At 41.0% G+C, this 27,450-nt stretch overlaps 1 protein-coding gene and 1 pseudogene across 4 annotated transcripts in view; one reads left to right on the top strand and one right to left on the bottom strand.

Moving 5' to 3' along the window:
- The first annotated feature begins 1,742 nt into the window (after positions 1-1,742).
- LOC138617657 (indoleamine 2,3-dioxygenase 2-like) lies at positions 1,743-5,774 on the top strand (annotated as a pseudogene).
- Positions 5,771-27,450, bottom strand: part of insyn2ab (inhibitory synaptic factor 2Ab) — a 28,503-nt gene continuing 6,823 nt past the window's right edge. For 2 of the 4 annotated variants that reach the window (XM_069692823.1, XM_069692824.1), the window contains 3 exons: positions 25,271-26,438; positions 19,831-19,902; positions 9,414-9,877 (listed from right to left, as the gene is read on the bottom strand). In XM_069692823.1, the coding sequence (XP_069548924.1) occupies positions 9,694-9,877; positions 19,831-19,902; positions 25,271-26,433 (1,419 nt within the window). In that variant the 5' untranslated portion in view covers positions 26,434-26,438 and the 3' untranslated portion in view covers positions 9,414-9,693. Of the gene's footprint in view, positions 9,185-9,413; positions 9,878-19,830; positions 19,903-25,270; positions 26,439-27,450 lie in introns of those variants that run through there. The other 2 variants (XR_011310675.1, XR_011310676.1) reach the window with 2 other exon arrangements.

The following is a 27,450-nucleotide window of genomic DNA, read 5'->3' as shown; positions in this document are numbered from 1 at the left end:
TTAAAGTATAACACTACCTGGATATGAACAGAAACGGAACTAAAGACAATTTAATATATTTGTCTATTGCTTTAGTAGCTCGATAAGCACTCTGAACAAAAAGGTCAAATTTAAGTGACACGTTTTTATTTCATTTCAAAGGGTCTATATCTTCTTATTTGATCGGTGCAAGTAAAAAGTGTGCAAGAGAGATTTCGTTCTGGCTGTACCTGATTCAGTCAGTCAAATCGGATTTGGCTGTTCAAGACAAAAACAAATTCCCTATATGTACCACAGACCAGTGACAATAGAAAAGGAAAAACCTGAACGCTTGACCCAGAAATATTGCAATATTGGACATGAAAGAAGCACCCTTAATATAAATGTATTACTATACTAACTGTTAAAGTCCCAAAAATACACAAAAAAAAATCATTTTAATAAAATTTGTATAATTCCCAAACCTACAATACCCTAATTACATCTGAAGTTGATTCAGTTAATTGCAACAGAACATTTAGCTAAATTCAAACTGAACCCGCATTATAAATAAAATACACCTTTTATACCAAAATATTTTATTTTTTTTGCACTTGTAGGAATGCAAGAACAAATTGAAATGCATTAAACAAAACACAATCACACGATTTGTCTCACCGAACACGATCTTGCCTGGAAGACATACTGTGAAACAGTTTTGCTGTCCCACTTATGTTGTTGACACCATCCATTTGCATTCCTATCACAGTTTGTTGCCGTTTTGCTGAGGATAAGACGTGACCTCGCCAGAGACGCTTTTCTCAAACCAACTCCCGCCGTTGTGTCAGTTGTCACCCACCAGAGCTTCACTCAGAAAAGGCAGAATAGATGAAGGTAGATTTTTGGACACACTCCATCCTCATTTAATGAGATGGAAGGATGTTTTTTTTTTTTTTTTTTTTTTTTTTTTTTTTTACTCTTTGAGGTATTCAGGTTAAGTTTAAAAAAAATAAATAAATAAATAAAAATAATATGTCTGAGTTTGGTCCTTTTGACTGTGGCTCTCCATCTTATTGTGGACTTTTAGAAGAATGAGGATAATGCAAATCTGAATATTAGGTCAATGACTAACTCAAATATTTGTAAACTTAGTTGATGTGATACGTATTGGTTTTTTTGGTTGTTTTTTTTTACAATATAAATGTGATTACCTGCTCACAGAGGCATAACTCAGTACTTTATCCACAAAAGACCTTTTCTTCTGATATTAAATAACACATTTTAGAGTCCAAATGGTTTTCAGTGCTGAGGAATCAACGTAAACGTTTTATTTTTTTCCAGCAATTCCTCTGTATGTTTTCTCTAAAACTCACAGCTGTTGTTTGTATTATTACTTTCCGCGTTTGCCTCAATATCCGCCTGACATATAATGACGACTTGAAAGGTTGAGTCTAATAAACCTGATGCTTTACTGATTTGTTTTAAAGAATGTGTGCCATTACAATTTTGATACAGTATTTTCTGTTTTTTTGGCGGCTGGTATTGTTTTCAGTTTCTTTTATCAGCTGCCAAAAATGGGAAGATATCTTTTATACTGAAAACTGTATAACATGGGGGAGTTTTAGCTTCGCTTTCTGAAGTCCTGCCATTACAGTACAAGAAATCTGATTGGCTCTGCTGTACATAGCGCGCAATAAAAAGGGATGTGACAAAGGAGGTGGAAGCAGGCTCAGATAAAGTTTAACAATTGATGTCTGTGTGTCAGACGCACAGAGTGATTTCACTTTCAAAGCCAAACTACTGCATTGGAGTACCGGGTAGAGCATATGGAGAGTAACAGCAGAAAAACACTGCAGGCAGACTTTTACGCATTTGATACTTCTGAAGAGCTTGGATTTCTCCTTGAAAAGCCACTGGTAAGTTTCTTTTTTTTTTTTTTTGTCTTTTCTCATACAACATATTCCCTGTCTGCACCTTATTTTCTGCCATATCAGTCAAAATTGAGCTGAAACAAGGCTGCAAGATGTTATGACATTAACAATACCGTGTACACTGTACAGGCAGAGATATTTCTGTTTACCCTTGAAGACTATTTTCTCATTATTTATTGCCTTTTTAAGTGTTTGGTGAGCAGCACACAGTCCCTCTGGGATAAAACAGATAATTATGCTTGTTTTTGAGTCATGTTAATAAGTGGTTATTGATCTGTTGACAAGCCTGCCTCTTCAACTATCTATTGAGCCATTCACATGACTGGGTCAGCCGACTGTCCAGTGCTAAGAAATAATTTTACTCATTTGTATTAATTTGTATTAGGAGTCATTTGACAGAAATATTTTTACACAAGGGCTCAAATTTGATAGCTACGATTGATTTTTAAATGTTTTCGTTGATACTAATAGAATATTTTAAATTAAATATTGCATTAACCATAGCCTACATTTCTTTCCTCCTTTCTGGGTATTCCCTGTTTTCGGTTTGGCTGATTTTCTTTTTTCCATTTTTTACTGCCTGCACTTGTAAATTGCTTTCCGTCTCTGATTGATAGCACCAGTCATTCCCTGAGATGCAGGTCAGGCACCATAGCAAACATGAGCTGATGATGTTACTGATTACACTCTAACGCAAAATAACAATCAAAAATCAATGAGCAAGTCATTTTTATTCCTATTTTCTTCCAGACTCACCTTCCAGACTATTATCGGGTGTGGCTGGACCTGGCAAATAATCTCACACATCTGATAAAAGTCACTTAAACTACACGATCTGGTTCATAAGGTAACAATCAGCAACGCCTTCCTAATGTAAATGCTAAAAGCAATCAGGATTGAGAACCCGTACACGTAAATGTGGACAGACAGTTTCATTTGTGAGAGCCTCGATGACGTTCACTGTTCCTGAAAAAGGCAAACGTTCAAACAGAACAGCTGATCTAAATTCAGATGCTGGTCTTGTCCTGAGTAACCATCGGGAGCTCAGGCTGGCTCACCTCGCATCGGGATTCGTCAGCATGGGATATGTGTGGCAAGGGGGGGGGGGGGCAGCATGCACCCGCTCAGGTAAAACACTACTGCATTGAAATGACGGATAATCAAAATGATATATTTCAGTGTGAGGTCCCCTTGGCAGTGTGACATACACATCCACATATCTACATCCAATGCTAGCAGCTCTGTGAGGCTGTGCGTAGGTGTGGGATCGCTTTGAGGTAAATGCTCGGTTGCTGAAGGTAGTACCAAACATAAAGTAGAGTTGATGGAAATGTCATACATTTTGCACATATGTAATTTATATTTTGATCTGATGACGGTGATTAGATTAAAGGTCACAAAGAGCATTAATGTAGAGTAAGTACAATTGATTTTGAAGGAGACATGTTTTTTTTTTGTCATTCCATCCAATAGGTGGAACCGAAGGGGGATCCCTAGAGTCAGTAGGGTACATTGTATGGGAACCATGAATGTCTGGTAACAACATTTTGTAGTAGCAGGTGAGATATTTCACAGATAAAGAGAAAACCTTGACCAGCTAGTACTGACTGAGGAAAAGTCAGGGGACTCATCAGAGTCAATAGGATTCATCCTCTGGGAATGGCACTTCAAGTTGTCAAGATATTTCAGTCTGGATCAAAGTGGTGGAGCATCCAACAGGCAGTCTCTGCAATCCTTAGAGACATTCTGTTTACATAAAAAAAAAAAAAAAAAAAAAATCCACTACTAGCGGCACTACTAGATTGAAATGTTACTGTTGTTTGACAGATTCTCTCAAAAGCCCTGGCTAGGCCTTATTGGCTGATATCTCGCAAGCTCGGGCTTCCACCCATTCTGACATATGCACATTCAGTTTTAGCCAACTGGAAGTTAAGGGATCCCACAGGGTGAGGGATGTTTTTCTTCCATCTTATTTAATGTCTAAATTTAATATCTTTAGTCCACACAGCCTCCTTAATTTAAGAGTAACATTAGAATAAAACATCTCGGTGATTCTTTCGCCACTGATAACAATTGTCACTCTTTCATTTTCTTTCAGGGATATGGACATTGGGAAAGTGGAAGGAAAAGAAGTGAGTCGCTCTGCACTTTCACGTGATTTCTTTTTTTTTTTTTGGGGGGGGGGGTCGGATACTCATGTGATGTTCTGCTAATAGATTTTCACATTTATTTAAAAATAGGAACATGGACTTGATATTTTCCTTCCCTGGTGGTCAGAGTTGCCGGTTTTTTTTTTTAATTGCATCATTGCTGGTCGAGATGGTCTGCCAGTTCAGGCATAACGGTTTGTACTGGCTGCTGTTCGTCCTCCTCTTTTTCATGTCAAATCTTTCTGAACCTCAGCCCTGATGCTGTCTGTCCATCTGTCCCCCTTTTTTTTTTTGTGTTCCACCCACATACCGCGTGTGCCTCTGCCTGTTGGTCGCTTTGTGATGGATTTAAAATGTTCAACTCAAACCAGGGCGCCCTGGAGGTGATGCATGCCATAAAAATCTCGGACCTCACTGGCATGAAGAAAGGTCTCGTCAAAATAACGCAGTCTTTGAACAAGATGAAGGAAACTTCTAAACTCATGCACAGCGAGTTTGAACAAAATCTAGCTCAGCATGAATTTAATCAATATTCACGTTGTGCCTTTTATGAAGGCTGGTAAAATTCAAGGTAATTACAAAAGCTTAATTCGTCCTCTTTCCAGATCATGTAGAACCGACTGCCTTTAATGGAACATTGACAATTGTTATCTCAGGGGGAGTTTTAGAGCTATCACAATGTCCAGCATACTGACTTTATTAATGCCTTCAATATTTCTCTCATCCGGTGCACTTTTTTTTTCATTAAAAGGAATCAAAATTACCCTCTGCTTCTGTTCTTCAATTGTACTTATTTTGTATTACTGAATTGTACATTTGAATGGTTAACATGTAAAATGTTCCCTCGGTCTTCTGATCACATCTGCGTCTATAAAAGAATGTTTTTTTCTGGGTTTTTTTTTAACACTTGTTTGAATTGTTTTAGGTGGTGAGACAACCCTATCCTTCCGAAGGGGCTGTCGTATGAAGGTGTGAGCAATGAGCCAATTGTGTTATCAGGTGGAAGTGCAGCCCAGAGTTCAACCATTCAGTGCTTTGATGCTCTGCTGTGCATCGTGCATGAAGATGAGGCAGGTAAAGGTGGTTTTTCATTCGACCTTTGATTCCCACCCCCCTCTCTCCGCCCAGATGATTGCCATGAGTGAATCACATTGTTTGTGCATGCAGCTGATCGCTCCGACAGAAAATGTTTCCAGCAAAGGCCGTCAACTTCACTCTTTCGGTCTCTTTTCTGTCCTCTTCCTTGATTCGCCCTATCTAGGAGCCTTCCTGACACGCATGAAGGATTACATGCCCCCTGCCCACCGTCAGCTGATAGAGACTCCGTCTGCCTGTCCATCTCTGCGAGACTTTGTCCTGTCCAGCTCTGGCTCTGACCTCTGACAAGCCCGCAACTCCTGTGTCTCTGCGCTGGCGGATTTACGGAGCTTTCACTTAAACACTGTGACCAAGTACGTCGTTGTGCCTGGTAACCATGCCCCGTCCATGGGCCGCCCACTCAGAGGTGTGCTGAACACCACTGGAAACCGGTGGATCCAATATCACGGGCTTCCTCAAGCGTGTTCGTAACACCACCCAAAGAGCACTGTTTTGGAGAAGCGGGTGGTACCGAGAGGAACTGAAATGAAATTTCCCATATGTGTCATATTCTGCACAATATTCAAAACATTTTTTATGCACTACGCTCATTGTGTATATTAAAGGTTTATAAAAAAAAATAAGTATCACCAAACATCTCCAGCTTTATTCAAATCAGACAGTTGTATTTGCTGTTATTCAATTTCAAGCCAATTCACCGAGCACCGTAATACATCGCTGTATGAGAGTGCTCGGTAAATGTTAGGATGAGCTTTAATAGCCATGACCCTTACACAAATGCAGAAGACCAATCTAACACCAGTTAGATATATATATCTATATATATAGATATATATATATTTTTTTTTTGGTCAACCTCCAGTGGTTTAACTCCTTGTTTTGCTGCGGTGATTTAAACGTTTACTCAAGGGTGTGGTCTGTGCGCCATGACGTCACGCTCCAGGGAGGGCAGTGAATCACTGCTTTTCAGCCGTAGAATAAACAATAGGTACTCTTGGGGAAAGACTTTTTTCATAATGTTATCTTCTGTTATACTTTGCAATCCAATTTGTGAAAGTAGTAAAAAAAAAGAAAAGAAAAGAAAAGTTATACATGATTAAAATAAAAGATAGAGATGGTAAGCTGAAATGAGATACTAAATTCCAAACTTTTATATGCTATCCTAAACAAAAATGCCAACTTTTGGTCTCAATTAGTTAAACTGCACTTTACTGAGACACAACACTTTATATAATCACGTGATATGATCGCAAACACTTTTACAGACTATGCTACAGAGAGGCACCACGTTTAGTGTTGCATTTAATTTATTCTGGTTTTATTTGAAGCTATAAATGTTTTGGTACTCCTTAAAATCTTAATATTATTCTTTAGATAGATGTTTTTAATTGCATTTTTTTCAGTTATTAGTAGAATGGCTGGCTGACCATATTGTCTTTGACCTGTTTTAATATTGAAAAAAAAAACCAAAACGCACCATATAATGTCATGTATATACTTTGTAATGCTACAAATAATGCCAAAAAGGAGTGGGAGGGAGATAAATGTCAAGGAAACCATGGGCTATTCAAAAAGGAAAATCGATGGGAATTCAAATGAGAGAGGACATTCTTAAAATAAAAGCAAAAGTAACCAGCTCAGGGGAATGACGTGGACAGACACAGTAGGCATGACAGGGGAGAGGGACGGATGTGGGATCAGGTCAGATTGATGGACTGGAACCACAACTGCCCTCCAGGACTTGACTTGAAGGTTTTGTGTGTGTCCTCTTGCTATTGAAGACTAATCACATTAGAGGAGAGAAGAAGGAGCTCAACTGCGCAGCTGCTGAGCCTTCATCATGGTCACACTCTGCTGCACTAAAGCACAAACGACTTCAGATGTGGACCGTTTGACACTGGTCAACGCAGCCCTGGCTGTAACGACACCCAGTGACGGCGTAAGCTTCCTGCTGCCACACAGTTGCGAAGTGGAAGGGGATGTCTGTCTTTCTCCATTCTGTAGTATTCTTCCGTCAATGAAATCCTCAACGTTGCTTAACAGGGACAACACAAGACGTCCTCGTTATATAGATATTTGTTATGACCGTGTTTATGTCATTTATGTCACAGAGAATTCAAAATAACAAAGTGCATGGCCACAGGTGTCCAACTTGAACTGAAAAGGTAAAAGCGCAGCAACACATTGTAAAAACAGTTTTCTCGACAGCATCATCTTTTATGGCTTTTGCCTGTTGATAGTGGCGCACATGACAGAATTGATACCTGTGTGATTGGATATTTTGAACAAAATGCACATTTGAGTTTTTGTTTACTTTTCCTCCAAAATCTTTATGTACACAAACGTCTACCTCAAATCAAAGAACCAGATATTTTTTTTTTTTTTAACTCGGTTATAGCAATCATTTCAATTGATGATTCGGAATCATGTCATGCCCATTGAAGCCTTGGAAGTGCTTCAACTGTGGGTTACCTAATATAGTCTATGGGGAAAAAAATGAATGTGACTTTTACTTCAGGCGTTTTCACTTCCCAAAATAGCTTCTCCCACATTGCAACTCTATTGCCTTAAGCATTCAGTAGACATAAGAGCACACCGAATCACCTTCAATTGAAAATGTTTTAATTGTGATGTAGAAACAGTAGAAAAATGCATAATATTGCACATAATCACTAAATTGCACTTTCTCAAGGTACAGATCTTTGCATGAAAACTGGTGACCTGAAGATGTAATCTAACGATGTGTATGTGTCTTCCTGACATTTCTTGTACATTTAACAGTACCGTAATCTACATTAGAGCTGCTGTTATAAAATGACTCTTTAAGAATTCAGTAAATACCTGCTTTGTAACAGCGTGCAAGTTCAGTATCATTGCTACATCAGTGTTTTGTACCTTTGTCGTTTTTTGTACTTGACCAAAGCTGGTGGCTACACGTCTTTTTCTGCTGTGAGGTTGCTACCGTACTCCTTTAGCACTGTATATAGCCCTTCTGCTCTTGCTGCAAGTTCAGTGCACGGTTGTTTGTGTGGCCTGGTAGAAACGTGTTTGGTGTTCTGTAATTGTTTCCTGCAACAACAACAAAAAAGAACAAAAAAAGAAAGTTGTTCTATTTTGCGAAATGAAATTTGCAGTTGAATGGCACGATAAGTCAATGTAACAAAACACTTTTAAGTGTTCGCTAATTGGACATGAAACAAGGGACTTAAAAGTGGATCAGTTTCAAGACTTCACATTAGAGCTTTACTGTGACACGTTGAGTGACTGAGAGGCAAGGCAAACTCTTAGCGGACTCAGAGAGAAATGTCAAAATAGCCTTTACTTTTTGTTGGAAATCCAAAATGAAATGAAAACAAAATTAAGTAACTTAAAAACCAAACACTGCTTAAGTTATCATAGAAAATACTCTCCTTAGAAGTAGTCAAAACATTATGTATGTTGTTAAAAAAAAAAACCTTGAAGAATACTTGTTCTGTATTTTAACAGTTGCACCTGCTTCAAAAGGAGGGGCCCAAACATATACGTTGTAAAATGTCATTCACAGTACTTTGCTGAAAAGATGCAGGTAATCCAAAATATAGATTCTGAACATTATGTGTCAGTTTGGGAACAGAAGAACGACAGGATGACTGAGGCAAAGTTGGCTGGCTAGTTGGTTGGTTACACAGTGAGCTAAATAAAGCGTTAGAAAGAAAGACAGGGAGATAAAAGGACAGAGAGAGGGAGAGAGGGAGAGAGGGAGAGGAAACAGGTCATTAGCAAAGGCAGGCAGACGGTCAGTCAGACAGATAGACTGAGTGGGATGGCTACAGATATGGAGGAAGTAGAGAGGAAAGTAGGGGGCTGGGGGTTGGGGGGGTAGGGGGTGTTATAAGAACAGCGCTGACATGTACTGTACTCTGTTTCAGTCTTTTACGCATGTTCCTCTCAATAGTCAAATGTTTGTGCTTTGCTGGAGGTGGGGGCTGATGTCCATTCAAAGATTATAGCTTCACTCATAAAATACCCTCCACATGGCGCCTCCTCTTGTTGCCAAGCAAAAATGCTCTATGGGGGAAAAGACCAAAAGTGCATTGCATTCATTGGAAGATGCAACAAAAATATGTGTGTGTGTGTGTGTGTGTGTGTGTGTGTGTGTGTGTGTGTGTGTGTGTGTGTGTGTGTGTGTGTGTGTGTGTGTGTGTGTGTGTGTGCATTTATTTACCCAGTACATAAATAACGTCCATTTTTACTTGGATTAAAAATATATATGTACAAAAATGTAGGTCAAAGCTCACCTAGTTTTTGCAGGTGCGTGTCGATCCTGTCCAGCAAACATACCAGAAAAAGGTTAGACAGAATTTGAAATGTTTTTTGTTTTGTTTTTTTTGTCTCTGCTGTCCCCCAGCTGACCTGAAGTGCAGTCTCAGTTCAGAGCCTTAAATCAACTGCTTTCTCTCATCATCCACTCTCATGGGTTGATTACCCCATCTGAATATTCCTTCAACTGCTTTCAGAATAGCGGGGGTATTAATGTGCCCAATAAAAAGGCCGTTTCCAAAGCCTTCATGTTTTATTCAGAGGAACCAGAGTTTCCAACGAGCATGCTTTTTGGACTCCGTCTTGGACTTGCGTTTCGGGGTGGATGTGAACACTTCATTGGAGTAAGGCAGAGCGGGGCATTGCTGGCTGTCCAGGGGGCAAAGTCTCTTCATCAGGGGCTGTAGCTTATCCTCCTGAATCTTAAAGTCCAGCTCGACACTGTAAGACAAGCACAAGAGGTAGAATTTTCACAATCGGATCAGGAACATTAATCAGATTTTTTTTTTTTTTTAAAGTTAGTGATTTTTGTCTGTGGGGTGGTCATAACGTTTATGACTCATTTTTTTGGGGGGACTTTTCTTTTAATGTTAGTAATCCACTAATGTCCAGATGGAGGCTGTTGGAGAGGCAAACGGTTCACATGCACCGACAGACACCCTGGCAACACATATTAGTTGTGGCACATATCCATATTTCAGAGGCTCCTCTGAGTAATAGAGTTCCTGTGCATCATCGTGGCATTTTTCCTGCATGCAGTCAAAGGGCTTTTCCTGCATAGATTATATCTGTATTTAAAAAAAAAAGAAAAAAAGAGCTAGAATGTGGGTTGCTCCTGACATCAGACTCTTTCACATCTGCGAGTGTAATCCCAGGCTGGTCATCGTCTGATTTTGTTCCGGCACCGTAGTTGAACTCTGTCCGATTAAATCTCTCGGGGCCCGACAGAAATGTGCGGCTTAATCCCATCCAAATGAAACCATTGAGAGGCCAAGCAGACCCTGATTAACTACCTTTATTCAAGCGAGGGATAAATGCACTACTGTACATCACCTCCTTTAATTTTATTGCTATTGATTTGTCGTGCTCTGTAAATGTATTTATTCTCGGGGTATGCAAAAATGTCAAAAGCACAGCGAAAATTACAGAGAAAGAATCATCTGCTGTGTGGCTGCCGAAATGACACTCTTTAACAAAGCTTACCTGATAATCAGCCCCGCTTTTGGGTTCGGGGCATTTTTGATTCATCCTCATATTGCCGACATGACTTAACACACCGCATTAAAAAAAAAAAAAAAAAAAAAAAACCCACAGTGAATACTAAGGTTTACAGAGCTCATTGCTGTCATTCTAAGTCTGGGATTAAAGGTAGGAAGGAGAACTAAAGCTGCCAAAAGAGATGACATCTGACAAGTCAAGGTCAAACATGTAGTCCTCTCCTTGTCTGCGGGCAGACATGTAGACATTAAGGTACAAAGCTTGCTCTGATAGGGTAACCGCTTTGATGGGCATTGTAATTAGTCCGCTAAAGGATATGCCCCTACTCAAAGTGACATAATGAATCCTGGGAACTGTCCTCACCCTTAAGATAAGTGTCAGTTAAGAACAGAGCTCTATTAAAGCCTTCAGGGGAGAGACCGGATGGAGGGCTGGATAGTAGTTTGGCAAGCGGGGACTTTTCAATATGAATCAATATGTTGGGTTTAATGAAAAAAGCAAGTCGAATATGTACTGGAGAGCTGTGTGTGTGGCTGCTTCAAACTCATAATAAAAACAAAAACAATTTAAGAACATTTTGTTGTATCAAAACAAAACGTCTTGTTCCGCAGTGCTTCCCCTTATTTCCACTTCAAATGAAAATTAAAGCTAACACTTGCAGGTCTTCTGAATACCGAATCCCTGACAATGAGAAAGTCGTTTTTTTTTTATTTTTTAGAATAGACTGAAGCCTTTATCTTGGCAGAACTGCTGTTTCTCGCAATAAGCGATGCGCATCTCTTATTTATATCATCCATTGTTTCATTTCCTCTTGCTTTTATCTCCATTTGCATCTTTGGTTTTTCTGTTTAAAACTTTGTCTCGTAACACTGCTGTTTAAATAATGTCGACTTGACAGAAAACAGAGCCGAATCACGGCGACACAGTGCGACACAGAATAGCCTCAGCAATTATTAAGCAATTAATCACTTGGCAGATCACTGCAATTACTGTATGCTGTGGACAACTGCCTCGGTGGGAAGCCAGAGACAGGACTGTACGATGCGGGTGGCGCTGGGGAGCAGGTGCTCGAACAAACAAAAAGCCCTGTATCGAAGATCGTCTCTGCACCCAAACAGATTGAAGCGGCTGGAGACGGGGACGCTTTTCTAGGGCGTTCAGCAAAGCAGATTAATCATCTCTTTAGCTATGCAGTGTGAGTAGCTGTAGCTGTGATCAGCGGCAAGCTCTTTGTTTGTGTGTCGTGGTGTGCTGAGCACCATTCAATGATTGTTGCTCCTGGGAGGGATATTGCTGCCATGAGATGTCTCTTTAGCACGGCAGACTCTATTCGTTCTGCAGAACGGTGGGGATTGTTCTGCTCAGTGTTATTCCCCGTTCTTTCTGCTGCTGGCATCTTTCAGCATAATGTAATTTCTCCTCCACTGATTTACCCTTCGGCCATTCACGGTTCAAAACCCCTGCTTGAGAGGTTCAGACCCGGTATAGTATTACATCTTCGGAAGTACATGATGGAGCATCGTAGGTGAAATCACCGGAGAATGATAGTCATTTCCTCCACTGACAGGTAGCAGAAACATCCCACAAGTTATGTAAATGACATGCAGCAATTCTTTTCCTGTCATACATATCCCATATAAAAAGCCTCCGATGCTGTCTGTTACTTTGCTTTCTGCTCCACAGACGCACACAGAGGAAAAAACAACAATAACCCAATCTCATTAATGAGAACAGGATAGAATAGGCAATCTTGACAATTGTTCAACAAAACAACCACAGCGCCTCCATCTCAGCATGGGACACAAGTGCTAATTAGCTCATCGCGTCTCATCATATCGAACTGCGGTTGCCTCTCCCTGAACTTAACTGTTTTTCAAATTCATTGTTCGTTCCGAATTAGATTCACGACAATATCTACTTTGATTCAAATGCTGGGTCTTAGTCAACGCAGCACGATAGGAATAGAAGCCGTTAATGCTTTGATCTGAGCGTGTTTTTCAATATGGGCTCCCTTCAGTAGTCTGGGTCGGCTCGGTGGTAGGCCTCACATAATTTGCTGACGCTCTTGTAAATCTTGTTTGACCAACACACGCAGATAAGTACAGCTGGAAAAACATAGAGAGCAGAAGTTGGATCTGGCCTACATCTTTGAGTTGTGTTGCTGAGTTATTCTGGTTCCTTGAAAAGGTTGTTTCATCGAAATAATTGTCGCTGGAACATGTTCTCAGAGGTTTTCTGTTTTCTCTGTGTTGTCCCACTGACTTCTTTGTGGTATTTTGTTCCCAGGATTATAAGTAATTTCCTTTCAAGAGTTATTGAAGAGAAGGGAAAAAAAGCTCTCAGAGAGAGTAAACCTTGCTACCTGGAGGTAGCTGTGATGCATCACAAAGCAACATTAGCCTTTTCCATTTTGGACCTTCTGGAAACATGCTGGTTTTGAAATTGTCAACGCTGTAATTACATTAAAGTTTTAATGAGGTCGACATCATGTTGGCAGACAAACTATCTGCAGTGCAAAATACCTGTAAAGGTACCTGTGTCTTATTTATTTTTTGTGACTCTTTCCATTTTTTCTTTGATGTAATGGACAATATCATGATAGCTATTCCCAAAATTGATCGTTTATAGATCCAGCCTCTCTGTTCTTTAACTTGCCATATGTATGCCCTATTTGTTGCTGTGATGTATGGGATGCTGCAGTATACCAGGGGTGGGTGGAGACTGTCAGGGGAGAGCTGAAGCCTGGATAAGACCCACGGACTACCTCAGCTCAGCATCTGCTTGGAGTCCTGAATTTATCGGATATGCTGGACCACTCTGAAATTAAGTGCTACATCTCAGGGGCCGATAATCTTGGCTACCGTTGCAGAGTGAAGTTCTAACTTTGAGGGGTAATTGGTCCCAACTTGCTATTCTTGGTTGGTTTTAATTTGTCTCACTGTACCCGGGCCTTCTTTTCGAGGTGTCACATAGAGTAGCTTGTCGAGCGAGGTGATTACTCTTGCCCTATCAGCAGTTTGACTCACTGGATTAGCAGACTGCAACAACAGGGATGCTGGGATCGAACAGCAGTTTGAATAACGAGGTCGTTTTATGTGACGGTAGAAAGTACATCTGAAAAGAAGTCAAGGGATAAACAATACAGAAATGCTTTTCTTTTTTACTCTCCAAGAACACTGTTCAGTCTTGGAAAATATGTGCTGCTAGGATTTTCTGAAGAATACTAAACAGAATTTAAGATATTTATGACAATTTCTTTGGCAGAGATGGATTGGACCGTGATAGATTACTACTCAGCCTGCCAACTGCAGCTCTGCTCCGTTCAGCAACTGTTAAAAACCAGTTGGATAAACTGAATAAAACAACTATTTGATGATACAGAGCGCAGATAAAAGCTGTCTTCCACTTTATTAGTACTCTTCAGATTACATCTTTATTGTCTTTTTATTCCCATATGCCACATGCTTTGGTTTAATGACAATTTGCTGAAGGCACAGTTTTTTGCCATCTAAAATTGTTCAGAATTTGTTCATTAAGCCCAGTTGCTTCACTGACATGTACAGTGGCACACTTATCGATATTCTATCAGTGAAATATAAAAGAGGAACTCCGCTGTACACTGTGGATTGCTTTTCCACATTGTAGGATTCTTGCTTGAGTCATATGAAACATATTGCTGTTACGTCTACAGTATGTTTGCCAGTTTCCAGTTCCTCAGTTTGAGGAAACCCAAATGACACAGATGTTACCTCTCACAAGCTTAAAGGGCCAATTTCCCTCCTCCCCCATAGTTTTAGTTTTTAATAGTCTTTAATATCCACTATGCTTAAATTCCCCTATGGGGAGCCATACTTCACTAACGACAATGCCATCGAATCAGTGAAAAGGCTTTATGATCAATATGGACACAACGTGGCACACACTCACTGCAGTATTCTGGCTGTATTGACAAAGGATAAGATATACAGTGGGTACAGAAAGTATTCAGACCCCTTTAAATTTTTCACTCCTTTGTTTCATTGCAGCCATTTGCTGAAATCAAAAAAGTTCATTTTATTTCTCATTAATGTACACTCAGCACCCCATCTTGACAGAAAAAAACAGAAATGTAGAAATTTGTACACATTTATTAAAAAAGAAAAACTGAAATATCACATGGTCATAAGTATTCAGACCCTTTGCTCAGTATTGAGTAGAAGCACCCTTTTGAGCCATGAGTCTTCTTGGGAATGATGCAACAAGCTTTTCACACCTTGATTTGGGGATCCTCTGCCATTCTTCCTTGCAGATCCTCTCCAGTTCTGTCAGGTTGGATGGTGAACGTTGGTGGACAGCCATTTTCAGGTCTCTCCAGAGATGCTCAATTGGGTTTAGGTCAGGGCTCTGGCTGGGCCAGTCAAGAATGGTCACAGAGTTGTTCCGAAGCCACTCCTTTGTTATTTTAGCTGTGTGCTTAGGGTCATTGTCTTGTTGGAAGGTGAACCTTCGGCCCAGTCTGAGGTCCAGAGCACTCTGGAAGAGGTTTTCTTCCAGGATATCTCTGTACTTGGCCGCATTCATCTTTCCTTCAATTGCAACCAGTCGTCCTGTCCCTGCAGCTGAAAAACACCCCCATAGCATGATGCTGCCACCACCATGTTTCACTGTTGGGATTGTATTGGGCAGGTGATGAGCAGTGCTGTACTTGGCCGCCAAAAAGTTCAATCTTGGTCTCATCAGACCAGAGAATCTTATTTCTCATAGTCTGGGAGTCCTTCATGTGTTTTTTTTTGGCAAACTCTATGCGGGCTTTCATATGTCTTGCACTGAGGAGAGGCTTCCGTCGGGCCACTCTGCCATAAAGCCCCGACTGGTGGAGGGCTGCAATGATAGTTGACTTTGTGGAACTTTCTCCCATCTCCCTACTGCATCTCTGGAGCTCAGCCACAGTGATCTTTGGGTTCTTCTTTACCTCTCTCACCAAGGCTCTTCTCCCACGATTGTTCAGTTTGGCTGGACGCCGTCTAGGAAGAGTTCTGGTCGTCCCAAACTTCTTCCATTTAAGGATTATGGAGGCCACTGTGCTCTTAGGAACCTTGAGTGCTGCAGAAATTATTTTGTAACCTTGGCCAGATCTGTGCCTTGCCACAATTCTGTCTCTGAGCTCCTTGGACAGTTCCTTCAACCTCATGATTCTCATTTGCTCTGACATGCACTGTGAGCTGTAAGGTCTTATATAGACAGGTGTGTGCCTTTCCTAATCAAGTCCAATCAGTTTAATTAAACACAGCTGGACTCCAATGAAGGAGTAGAACCATCTCAAGGAGGATCAGAAGAAATGGACAGCATGTGAGTTAAATATGAGTGTCACAGCAAAGGGTCTGAATACTTATGACCATGTGATATTTCAGTTTTTCTTTTTTAATACATTTGCACAAATTTCTACATTTCTATTTTTTTCTGTCAAGATGGGGTGCTGAGTGTACATTAATGAGAAATAAAATTAACTTTTTGGATTTTAGCAAATGGCTGCAATGAAACAAAGAGTGAAAAATGTAAAGGGGTCTGAATACTTTCCGTACCCACTGTATCTAAAAAATGCTTTTTGGTCACATGCACATCTTGATTAAGTCGGAACCTGTATGCTTTGTCACCTTAATTTGATCTTTGATCATTGCCTGATTCATAGATAATATGTAATTAGTTGTAATCATCTACTATGATAATATTTCTTCTCTGACAGTAGAAAGGGCTAATTGGCTACATTTTGTGATTTAAAGGTGCTTTTTTTTTTTTAAAGCTAGTAGACACTAGGTTGTTAACATTCACTCTTTGTGTGTGAAATACTGCACTAGTTTTCAGGTAAGATTGATTCAGTTCACTAACCTGTGGATGGAAAGTACTTTAATACTATGGAACCTAATTCTCTAACAGGAGGATGAGAATGTATCCATTATTTGGTCTCCAATCTGACCTTAACTTCGCAGTGCCTAGATATCATTTCCTACAAAAGTGACATTTAAATCAGTTATATCATGATTCTTAAAAAGCCTGTCAACAGTCCATTACAGTAAGCGAGACAGTGGAAATAAAAGTGTGAATATGCACTTCACAAATGTACTGAAATGGCATCCTTGGCTCAGGATACTTGAATGGAGTTAATTGTTAAAATGTCAAATCGTTATCAAAGATCTCCTCAAACCTGAAATGAGATTATTTTTTTGGCCTCTCTCCAAACCAATATCTATATTTTGTCCTTCTTTAACTGAAGAAAATTTGGACTGAACTACGGGGGTCATCACAAGAAACAAGGTGTCCTATAAAACTGTGTCAAGGAACTCAGACTAAACTGTACTGGATACAACAATTACATTGAGAGATGCCCTAATAGATGTTTTTTTTTCTTTTCTGGTATCCACATCGAATGTGATGTTGTTTACTGCTTTAGGGTGAGCTGTCTTTGAGAAGGACTGTCTCTTTTCTCTTATTTTCTAGCTCAGTGAAGTGCTTGAGACCAAAAGAGCCGTTTAAGTTTGAGAAGAAAGAGGAAGATGGTGACAAAATGTTTTTGGAGACCGGAGACATTCTTCGATCATTCTTCCCGTTCTCCCACCTTGGCCTTGTTTGCTTTGACTTCTATATGAGAGGAATGAACAGCTGGATGTAGGAGTGCTGGACGTTAAAGGACAACAGCTTCGTCCTGGATCTATTTAGGGGAGGTCCATCTGTTGGAAAAAAAAACTGGTACCACGTACACAATGTCTTCCCGGATGGGTACATCATTGGTAGGCGCGTGTGACGGCTCCCTTCAGGTCAGACACCAGGTCAGCAAGATTAGCCTTTAAACTCCAACCGCCGACACATGTCAATGTCTCTGATAGGAGGATCAGATTTTGGTCCAATAATTTCTTGTTGCTGAGCTCTTGTATTTGTTTTGCTTTAACAAGGAATTTTGAGGCGGTTTTTCAGTTCTCGCAGAGAAGATGTGACCTGCCGTCGTGTCGACGGTTGCTGAAGCTTATTCTTTGATGGCTCATTCGGTTGAGGCTTGAAGCGGTTTCCCAGTTTTATTGGCCACAGTCCAGGTGCTCCGTTTTGCACTGGTGTGGAGGAGTGAGAGTGGCTGTCGCTTTGCAGCATTCTGTCTCCGTTATCATTTAATAGTCTTTAGTCTTACTTTTTGGGAAAGCCAGCAGCTCATGTGTGGGTCAGTTAATGTCCAGCAGGTCTTGATTAGTGTGCGGCCCAGATCAGATTTATATATATACATTTTTTTTTCTTTTTTCTTTCTTGAGGCTTTCTTGTGCAACTGTTCCAAGTGACAATGTGATGAACACCAACTATTTATGAGTAGATACACATTCATTATTTAATCATGAGCATAACAAACATGTTTTTTGTTTGTTTGTCTGAAGATAAAATAAAATGGCAGTGTCTGTAATCGTGTTCGCAGACCTGACAAATTAGGAAATGATTGATCTGTCATCTGAGCAGAGCCAAATTAAAAATACTTTGACATGATTTTAGATGTTAAAAATGTCCTGTGGGCAATTGAGGAGGTTCACCTCGACACCAGCATCAGCTTCCAAAGCAGTTGCTGGAGTGTGAACATTTTTCTTTCATACCACATTAAACAAAACAAAACTGTTGTTGTTTTATCTTGTTTCGGTTGATTTTAGAAACATATCTAAGATACAAAATTATTCCGAATAAAATCTTACGTTGTTTTTTTTTTTTTTTTCTCCTTGTGGAGATTGACAGACTATCTGTAAATAAGTTGTACAGGAAAGACTCGGACCACGTGGGAATTTTGTTGGTATCCAAGAGAAAATTCTAGATAGTCGCAAAGTGGTGACTGCAACACTGGTGGATGCTACTGAAGACCGGATTTGTTGACGAGTGGTTCTTGAATGAGACTCAGTGATTTCTCATCCCTCTTTAGCCTGTATACAACTGCAGCCACTGCTTTCAAGTTCCACTACGGTCTTTCACCACAATCTGGGTCAGCTTGACACAATGCACTCATCAAGGGAGAAGAGAGAGAAGGCTTCTTGTACAAAATGTTACATAAAGTGAAAATCCTGGAAAACACGTCCAGGCCAGAAGCAGGGCCGTTTTCCTCTTCTTTGGAGTAAAAAAATACAACCTTTTACTGATATCTGTCCAAATAGTCACGATACTGTTCAGGTCGCGAAGCCGGACAGCCATTATTGGCAGAAGTTAAAAAGATCTCTTTATTGCAGCAAAGTTTACCATTCAGAAAGGATACAAAGTTTAAATCTATAATTTGCAGTTTTGCGTTGTTTGAGGTTTGGCTCATGCTCATTAGAAAATAGCTCAGAAGTCCCAATGTACAAAGTCAATTTCCTGGGCTCGAGAGGATTTTCCAAACAGTTTAATGTTTCCCGTTTTATAAGATCAAGGTAACGGGCGTTTAGTGGTAGAGGCTTTTAGATAGAAGTGACAAATGACACAAGATCACAGCTTGAGTGGATGTTCCACCCGTGTCTGAGCCATTTTTTTCTACCAGGAACACTTAAATCATAAAAAAAAAAAAAAAAACATTGTGTGTTTTGACAAAATGACAAAGAAATCAGTGCAATACTGACTTGGGACGGAGCATAAAGTTTAACCTGGTGTCTTTTTTTAAGTATTTGAAAGGTTTTATGGGACGTGATAAAATTCTCAGTCCTCGTACAATCTGTGGCGGGGTCACAGCGTTTTCTACTCGAACTCACTTCCCGCTGCTCTGTATTATTACCTTTTCAATCACACCGAGGCCATTCATTCCCCAGAAACCTTTGCAAATGATATTGCAGGCATTATTCATTTCATCACCCATTGTAGTAAAACATGGTATCGCACAACACCCGACATACACAGTACAGCCATTTACTTCAGAATTATTTTCTCCACATACCTGATCCTTATCTTATGATTCCTCTTATCCCATTTACTATCACAAACAACAGATTTCATTTGAATTCTATTGAACAATTTTAGTATTTTCTAAGCTTTTCTGCCTCCGTGACGTCACCATAAATGATCTCCATACAGTACATTTTCTGGACAGAAAAGCATCACTGCACCAAATGAGTCTTGTAAGGATCTCGTTCACACTTATCATACAAAAAACCCCCAAAAAACAACAACAGTATTTAATGCAGCATTAATGAGTGGCAGCACAAGGGGCCCACCTGTAAATGATGCAGGCGCTGTTTCGACAAGTGTCACAATTTGCTGTGTCTTGTCCTGTTCGGTAGGAGAGCCTGTGGAAACAGAGATGGAAAGATATATGATCTCCTGTGATGGGCTTCACCTTCATATTTTAACACCTGTGGGCATCAGCTATCACACAGATTTGTTCAGCTTTGTTTTCACCCAGCGTTGCAAACAGTTTGAAATGCAGCAGGGATTCTGATCCTGCCGTTCTCTCAGATTTGGTTAATTAAGTGTGGACTTGCTGATTTTACATAATAGGATTACCTTTGCCTTGGCGTGGCATAGTTTGAAGTGTCTTCTGTGTCTCTATTCTATAGGCAATAGAAAGTAAGGAGGAACTGAATGCTGCGTGACTTGTGTAATGACAAAACAACATCTTTACACTGCGCTATAGTGTACATCTTTTTGATTTGGTACAGACAGATTGTTTAAAAAAAAAAAAAGCAATCAACAAAGCTGTAGCTGCTCAGTTTATGGCTGAAGTATATTTCCCAGAGAGTCTGCTGTGTGTATCAGAGGTGCAATTCTTATGTTGAAAACACCAACCGTAATGCTAGTGGCACTTAAGGCTGTTGGAGAGGACATACTAAATATTGACGTACGTTGGTCTCGGTCTCCGTCCGATGCCATCATTCATATTTCCTCATTCGGGTTTACGTAACCATGCAGGTGTGCACGTTACTATTCGTGCTAGATGTCATTGCATGCAGTAGTATGCTGCAGCGGTATGGGGATGATGGGGAGGGCTGTAGCAGAGCCACACATTTTAATTGCTTGCTGTCACGGTAGCCCTTTACCCTGATGGATGACACGTGGTGGGGTTGGACCTCAACTGTTCACCGTGACATCAGAGGTGACCTCGTTGAGGGAGACAGAACAGACTCCGCGTGGATCGAAAATGCTGATGGGAGCTCAAGGTCAACAAGTTCGTCCATCCTGCTCTGTTCTCAAATAAAGTCTCTTTGAACAGCTGTGAGCAAGGACAGTAACTCACGGCACAGACAAGGTCTACTCTGGCGCTGTGCTGCTGCCCTGGCTTTTCATGTACATCCTTGTAATTTAAAGAGCCTCGCTCTAATAATCAAAGCGTATTAGCCTAAATTTATAATCACTGCATGTACTCAGCACAACACTTTTTTTTTTTTTTGTCCCTGTTGAGGGGGAAAAAATGTTCATGGCCTATTATAGTGATACTGTATTAAAGCACAAAAACGTCAGAGGATGATTTCGTAGAAAAAAAAAAAAAAAAAAACCTGCACGTCGGAAAGTCCTTCTCTAAGCTGACTGTTTGTTGGCACAGGTTCACTGCTGTGTTGTTTGCCCACGTCAGCTGTCCTGGGATATGTCCTGCCCTCATCATTCCCGTCTCCCTGTCTACACCCCCTGCCTACGTGCCTGCTGCTCTGCCTGAGCACAGCCTAACATGTGAACAAAAACCTACAGTATGGTCAGGCCACACAATCTGAAGTGTCATTCCATGTTTTCTATACAGTGTCACACACTGTATATTAAACTATGTGTCACACTCGTGTTGAATAAACACACAGTAGTGAAATGCAGACGTTGTGTGAATAACATTTGCATGTAATCGCATAGGAAAGTATCACCGCAATGCCATCAATACAGTATAACCTTAAGTTGATAGGTATTAAATGCTGATTGAATATCAAGCTATGTATGGTTATTATGAAATGTGAGATCTGAATAGTATTCTCTACTTTATCATCTAATACCACTTTGAGATGAAAACTTTGAACATTGCTTTATATAATGCGTAAAAGATGTGCTGTTATTGAGTTTAAAAAAAAAAGTAGATAAAATATAACAACAGTATTTAGATTTGGAATAGGTATTCCTTTCATGACTACATGCATATTGAATGAATGGATAACAACACACTTTTGCTAAGGTTTGGAAAACCTTAAGAGAAGTGAAACATGCTTTGTTTGCACTTTGTTTTCACTGGACATCATTGTAATGTATCAAACATTAAGTGTGACTTCATAAAAGTTGAGGAGAAATCCGCTGAGTTGAGCGCCTGGTGTACTTCTGCAAAAAAAATATTTTTCATGTTCGTAACTGGCTCGCGAAACGGGTAAGTGACTGCAAGTAAAATCCCCCCAAAACTTATTTTGTAATCTTATTTCTACTGTAAACAGTTGGAGATATCTCCTGTGAATAAAACGCCTCCTCACAAACACGGTACTGCTTGGACTGCTGCTGCACAAGTAAATTACTTCTTACCCTTTTGTCATTGCATGTACAATAAAAGTATATACGGCATGCTCGAGAAGAAGTGGACATCATGTACTTATATGCGGTTGGAAAAGGGATGCTTTAAGTTGTTTTTTTTTGCTTAAAGTATAGCTTTTAAGAAGCCTATCTGACTCTCCAGCCAGGCGAAAAAAGGGGAACGCATATTTGGGAAGGTACGATGGAAGACGGGCTTAGTGTTCAGTAACTGCACTTCTCTAATAACACCGGAACACAATGCTGAAACCCAAACACAGTGGAGGCACTACAGCAGGCACAGGTTTGTGGAGATAAAAGGCAAAGTGTTATGAGGCTGCACTAATTGGGCCTTTAAAACCAAGTTCTTGTGAGCCACACTAGGGTGCCTTGTTCTCCACTGGATACGGATAAGACTTAAATACAATTTGCTTTCGTGGCACTACGCGTTTTGGAGATGGCGGCTATTGATTCTTACAACTGCACCGCTCTGTCTGACTGCAGATACGGTTTGAGAACTTTATGAAGTAGTATATGCCTCTAACTGAATGTGACACAAAGAATTACTGGAGGTATGGAGGCTCCATCAAAAAGTTCCAAGACTGCTCCTGGTGTGTGGCAACGTGATGTGCAAAGAGCGAGGGGGAAGGTATGACCTGCGTGAGTGAAGGCTATTTTTCCCACCGGTTCTGTCCTTGACAGAGCCGCTCGGAGTTGATCGCGGTCATAAAAGTCAGTGCTTCATATCCCACGCCACGCCACGCCACGCCACGCCGCATCCCAGAAGCGGGTCTGCGCTCTGTGGCGCTAAAGATAGGCGCAGAGTCTATTTTTGAAGATGCCGGAAGGAGACCGCAGTAAGCTGATCAGAGCAGATCGGCCGGGCAGGAAGTCAAAAAAAAAAGAAAAGAATCCCGTCAATTTTTTTTATAATGAAACACACCATGTGCAGACTCCTGATCGTACAACATATCATTGCATCTGCGTTTACCCCGGCGGTCTTTCAATTAGGACAAGAAATGTGTTGTACACACAAATGTGTTGTGTTGCTACAGGCAATCTTTTGCGATATCGTTATGAAATAATTAGATGGATTAATGTCATTCAATGACTAAAATACAGCGAGCTGTGTTTACTTTGTCTTTAGCTACAGCACAAAGTAGGAAATGACAACAATAAACACCCGATAGACAAAAAAAACAACCAAAAAAAAACATTCAACAATGTTTCCTCGCGCGAGAAGCACAAAAAGCAAGGGAACATGACCAAATCTGGAAGTGAGATAAAACGGGCAGACATAAATGCTCTGCTCCTGAAACGCTCCCGACGGGATATGAAGCTGTGCAGAAACGGAACGGAACGGAATCGCAGTGCGGACGCGGCGTGACGGACCCTTGCTGGGTGAAAAGTGAAGGTAAATATTCCAAGTTTTGTGGCTTGGTCATCATCAGCACCAACGTTACACACCTTGTTTGGGAGCGACAACTGCGTTTTGTGGGCGAGAAACTTGCCCATTTTCAATGCGCCGTCATGTTGGAGAACCCGAGTGCCATCATGCCCCCGTTCGGGTCGTTTGCACAGGTTTTTCCCTCAGATCCCTCAGAACATCACGGCTGGACTCAACATTGTTGACAGTCTGACCCCCGGGGGGACGACCGCCCCCGCCAATGTCAAAGAAAACCTAGCTGTTTGCGCTCCTGACCTCATGTTCTTTTTTTTTTTTTTTTTTTCCAGTTTTGGACAGTGACGTTCTGCCAACACAAATGTCACTCAAAACATCTTCCCCGGCTCACCGCTTCGTCGCCGTAGGCTTTCTGAAGTATTTCAAAGGTCTCCGTTGCCAATTTTCGGAGTCTGACTCCTGAATTTGATGTGTGCTCTCTGGTCACGTCCACGGTGAAATTGTAGCTGCGCTAGACAGAGGTGCTTAAAACCACGCGTGTAACTCAGGTGCTGACGTTGATGAAGCGGCAAAACATGGAATACTTCCTCGTGGGGGTTATAATTTCCCTCCAGCTCTGTGCGTGTCACAGTGCTACTTACTGTTCACGTGCAACAGGAGCAGTTTCGGAAACTTTTGGATAGACCCGTGCACGTCTGGTCCTGCATTCAAATTACACTGGAGACGGCACTTACATGTATTGTACAGTGTATTTAAATTGTCTAATGAGACCTGGATGGTTGATTACAATATCACGCTCCTAATGCTAATTTTAGCCAAACTAGCATTATGGCTCGGTGAGCTCCCACCAACATATCCAGAGGTAGACCTTGTGATCCCCTTCACCTAATGCCTCCATGAGGATGGGCTCTATTGAAATATCTGAACAACTATTGGAGGGATGGCTGTGAAATTTGGTGCAGAATGTTCATGGTCCTCAGAGGTTAAAAACAATGAATCTTGACACGATCTTATATCCGTTGTCATCATGAGATCAAAATTCCTGTTTTTTTTTTCCCAATTCTTTGGTTTATGTCCAAAATCCTGAAAAACGAATGGAATTCCTGTAAGCCTCAGTTTTAGTTTCTGTTTATTGCCAATTGGCAAACGTTATGCCTGCTCAACAGCAATATGTTATATTAATGGGTAATTCCTCTTACCCATAACTTATTTTTGTATTTTAGGCCATTACTGCAGTTGCTCACAATAAATATTGTGGTTACTCACAATCACAAAGGTGTTAAACAAACCATCATGTTTTAGACAAATCTATTTTGTTGAGGCAACCAAAGGTAAATATATTACCAGAAACTGACCTCACAGGCCGACTTTCATGGTTCAAATCATTCTTTCTGTGTCTGTCCACAACAGTTTTTGTCTGAGATTGGGGATTATTGACAATGTTTTGGGTCATTTTAGGATTTACCTCGAAATAAAGCAGTTCAAATAATCTGCAGACTTTTTAAAACCAGTTCAACTGCCTGCTTGTATTTCTTGCCCCGTTGAATTCAAGTTTTATACTGATATATCGCTGTGTTCCCAGATGTTAGCGATTACTTTGTTGAGAAAAACATTACCATAACCAGTATAAATGATGGCCAAAGGGATGAAAATGAGGCTCATTTTGGTAGTAAACCAATTTTGATCCTTTAGCATATCTATCACTTTGAAACGTGCATACGTTGGAGCGCATATTGTGTGTTTGGTTTCATGTATAAAAGTAAAGTAAAGCTTATTCTACTCACCCCTCTCGCTGTGCTTCGCCTTTCTCGAGCTCCTGAATAACTCCAAGAAGGACCTTGATGGTCTCCTGGCTTGAGTTGATGAGACTCTCCATGGCTTGCAGCTGTGCTTTGATATCCTTGTCTCCAGATAAGGGCATTATCTGCTGGCTGCTCCCCATGCCTGGGGCACGAGTACCTCCTGCAGGAAAGCCCTCGTCCTCCCCACCTGTCCGCTGAAGTTTAGAGGAGGCTGACACATGCCTTGTCCGACACTGCCCTTGTGACTGTGCAGAACATTTGGCACTGTGGGGAAGTGTCTGTGACTGCTGTTCACTTAGCTGTGCGCCCTTTTTCCGTTTACAGCTCATGGAGGGGCTTCCTAAAGACTCCACCTGCGTCAAGGAGTTCCACGCAACGGGGCCCGTGCCCTTTGGCTTGTCCTGTGCAAACCCGGAGTCAGCCAGCTGGCGCTTTGAGGACGTGCCAGTGTCTATGTCTTGTTTGGGTAATCCTTTGTGTTTGGTCCTCGTCCCGCAAACCTGGTATTCTGGTTCGCTTTTGGACGGAGGGCTGTTCGGATGGCGCTCTTCCGAGAAATGTGAGGAGTCTGGGTATGAGGGTCCGTCCACGCAGTTGGCACCGGAAAGCAAATCCTCTGTATCGCTGCTGTCATCAGCGTGGTGAAGCAGGGCTTTTGTCTGCCCCACGATCTTACCCTTGTACCCAGAGGGCTCCCCGACAGGTTGTCCATCTTCTCCTGCCTTAATATCACTCAGAAACCCATTGTTTTGTCCCCTGTAATCTTCCACCAAAGCAGTATGTTTAAATGTGTGTCCTTTTTTCCTCTCAAAAGGGAAAGTCTTGTATCGCTTAGTGAGGTCAGGTGACGTCTGGACACCGGTACTCTTGGTCACGTTGGGAATAGAGCGTCTGGCAGGCATGGTCATGTACTTTCTCTGCGTTACTTTACAGGAAATGGACCTGGAGCGTCTTGCCCGATGCTCATTCTGAGCGTCACAGATATCCTTGAAACGTACTTGTAAGGCCTTGTTTCTTTTCTTCACCTGTTGCTTGCCCGATTCTGGTCCGGACTGCGTGTCAAGGCTGTGTGATGGGCCGGTCTCGGAATCTGATTCATCTGAATTTGAGAGAACAACACATTTGGTGTCCTCTTTGCTCACCATATTTTCTGAAAAATGTCAAACAGAAAAAGAGTCTTTGTGTTACTGTTATTTTATGGGTAGGAATTTGTTCTGTGATCACTCCAGTAAATTACTATATTCTCCTTAATGACTCCAACTTTCCCTTCTGGAAAACACATTATCCAAAATCCAAATCTATTTATAAGTACACGTCGTAAAATGTGCCAAAAAGTAAATCATCAGAAACAACAACACAACAGAGATAGAAATAATTGTATTTCATCAACAAGATAGACACTCCAATTATTTCCATGACTAATTAAACTCCAATGAATCTGGTAACTCAAGTTAGTGATTAGGATGATCTCAAAAATATTTTCCCCTATTCTTTATCCAATTTATATTTTTCTTTTGATAACAAACACAGAACTCTGAACACAGAATAATGTAACTTTCCCAGGTTTCAATTTATTTTTGGCAGATACGTTTTGTCTCTGACCTTGCACCCCCCCCCTCCCTCTATTGCTATGAAGTCGAGCCAATCAAAGGTGCCCGTTGCAGTTGTGCGACTGAAAATCTGAGACTGAATTCAATTGAAAAAGCTGCAAAATTCAATGACCCATAGCTTTCACCTGCCATTAGTGGCGCGTAGCAGAACTGAAACTATGATGGGATGTTGTTTGTGGAGACTCTTACCCTCTTTTTTTTTCTTTTTTTTTTAGTTCTGCTAGTGCTTCTGCTGCTCGCTGCAAACTCCTCGAACACTTTGCTGCCACATTGTATGTACAGTACCATTTCATATGCAAGCGCCCCCGCCAAATGTTTGATGATTTGCTTCAGGAGACCATTTCGGAATCATAATTGTGTTCACTCGACTCTCCTCACTGCTGCTGCCATCATTCAGATACTCGATTTATTGACTCTTCCATGTTTCAGTTGTGAGCCTCAAACACACCTCCAGCTTAGGAGCGCAGTTTTTCTGTGAGTTAGTTTTTTTCTGCAGAGATGCCAGATCACCGTTTTATCTCATCATGCCAAGTATCTGGTAGTGAGGCTAAC

The sequence above is a fragment of the Brachyistius frenatus genome, unplaced genomic scaffold, assembly GCF_029030835.1.
Source record: "Brachyistius frenatus isolate BFR_SWC_R1_liver_20210118 unplaced genomic scaffold, ASM2903083v1 Contig_13, whole genome shotgun sequence".
Taxonomy (NCBI): Eukaryota; Metazoa; Chordata; class Actinopteri; family Embiotocidae; genus Brachyistius; species Brachyistius frenatus.
Note: the sequence above shows the minus strand (reverse complement) of the source record. Positions and strands in the feature narration are given on the sequence as shown.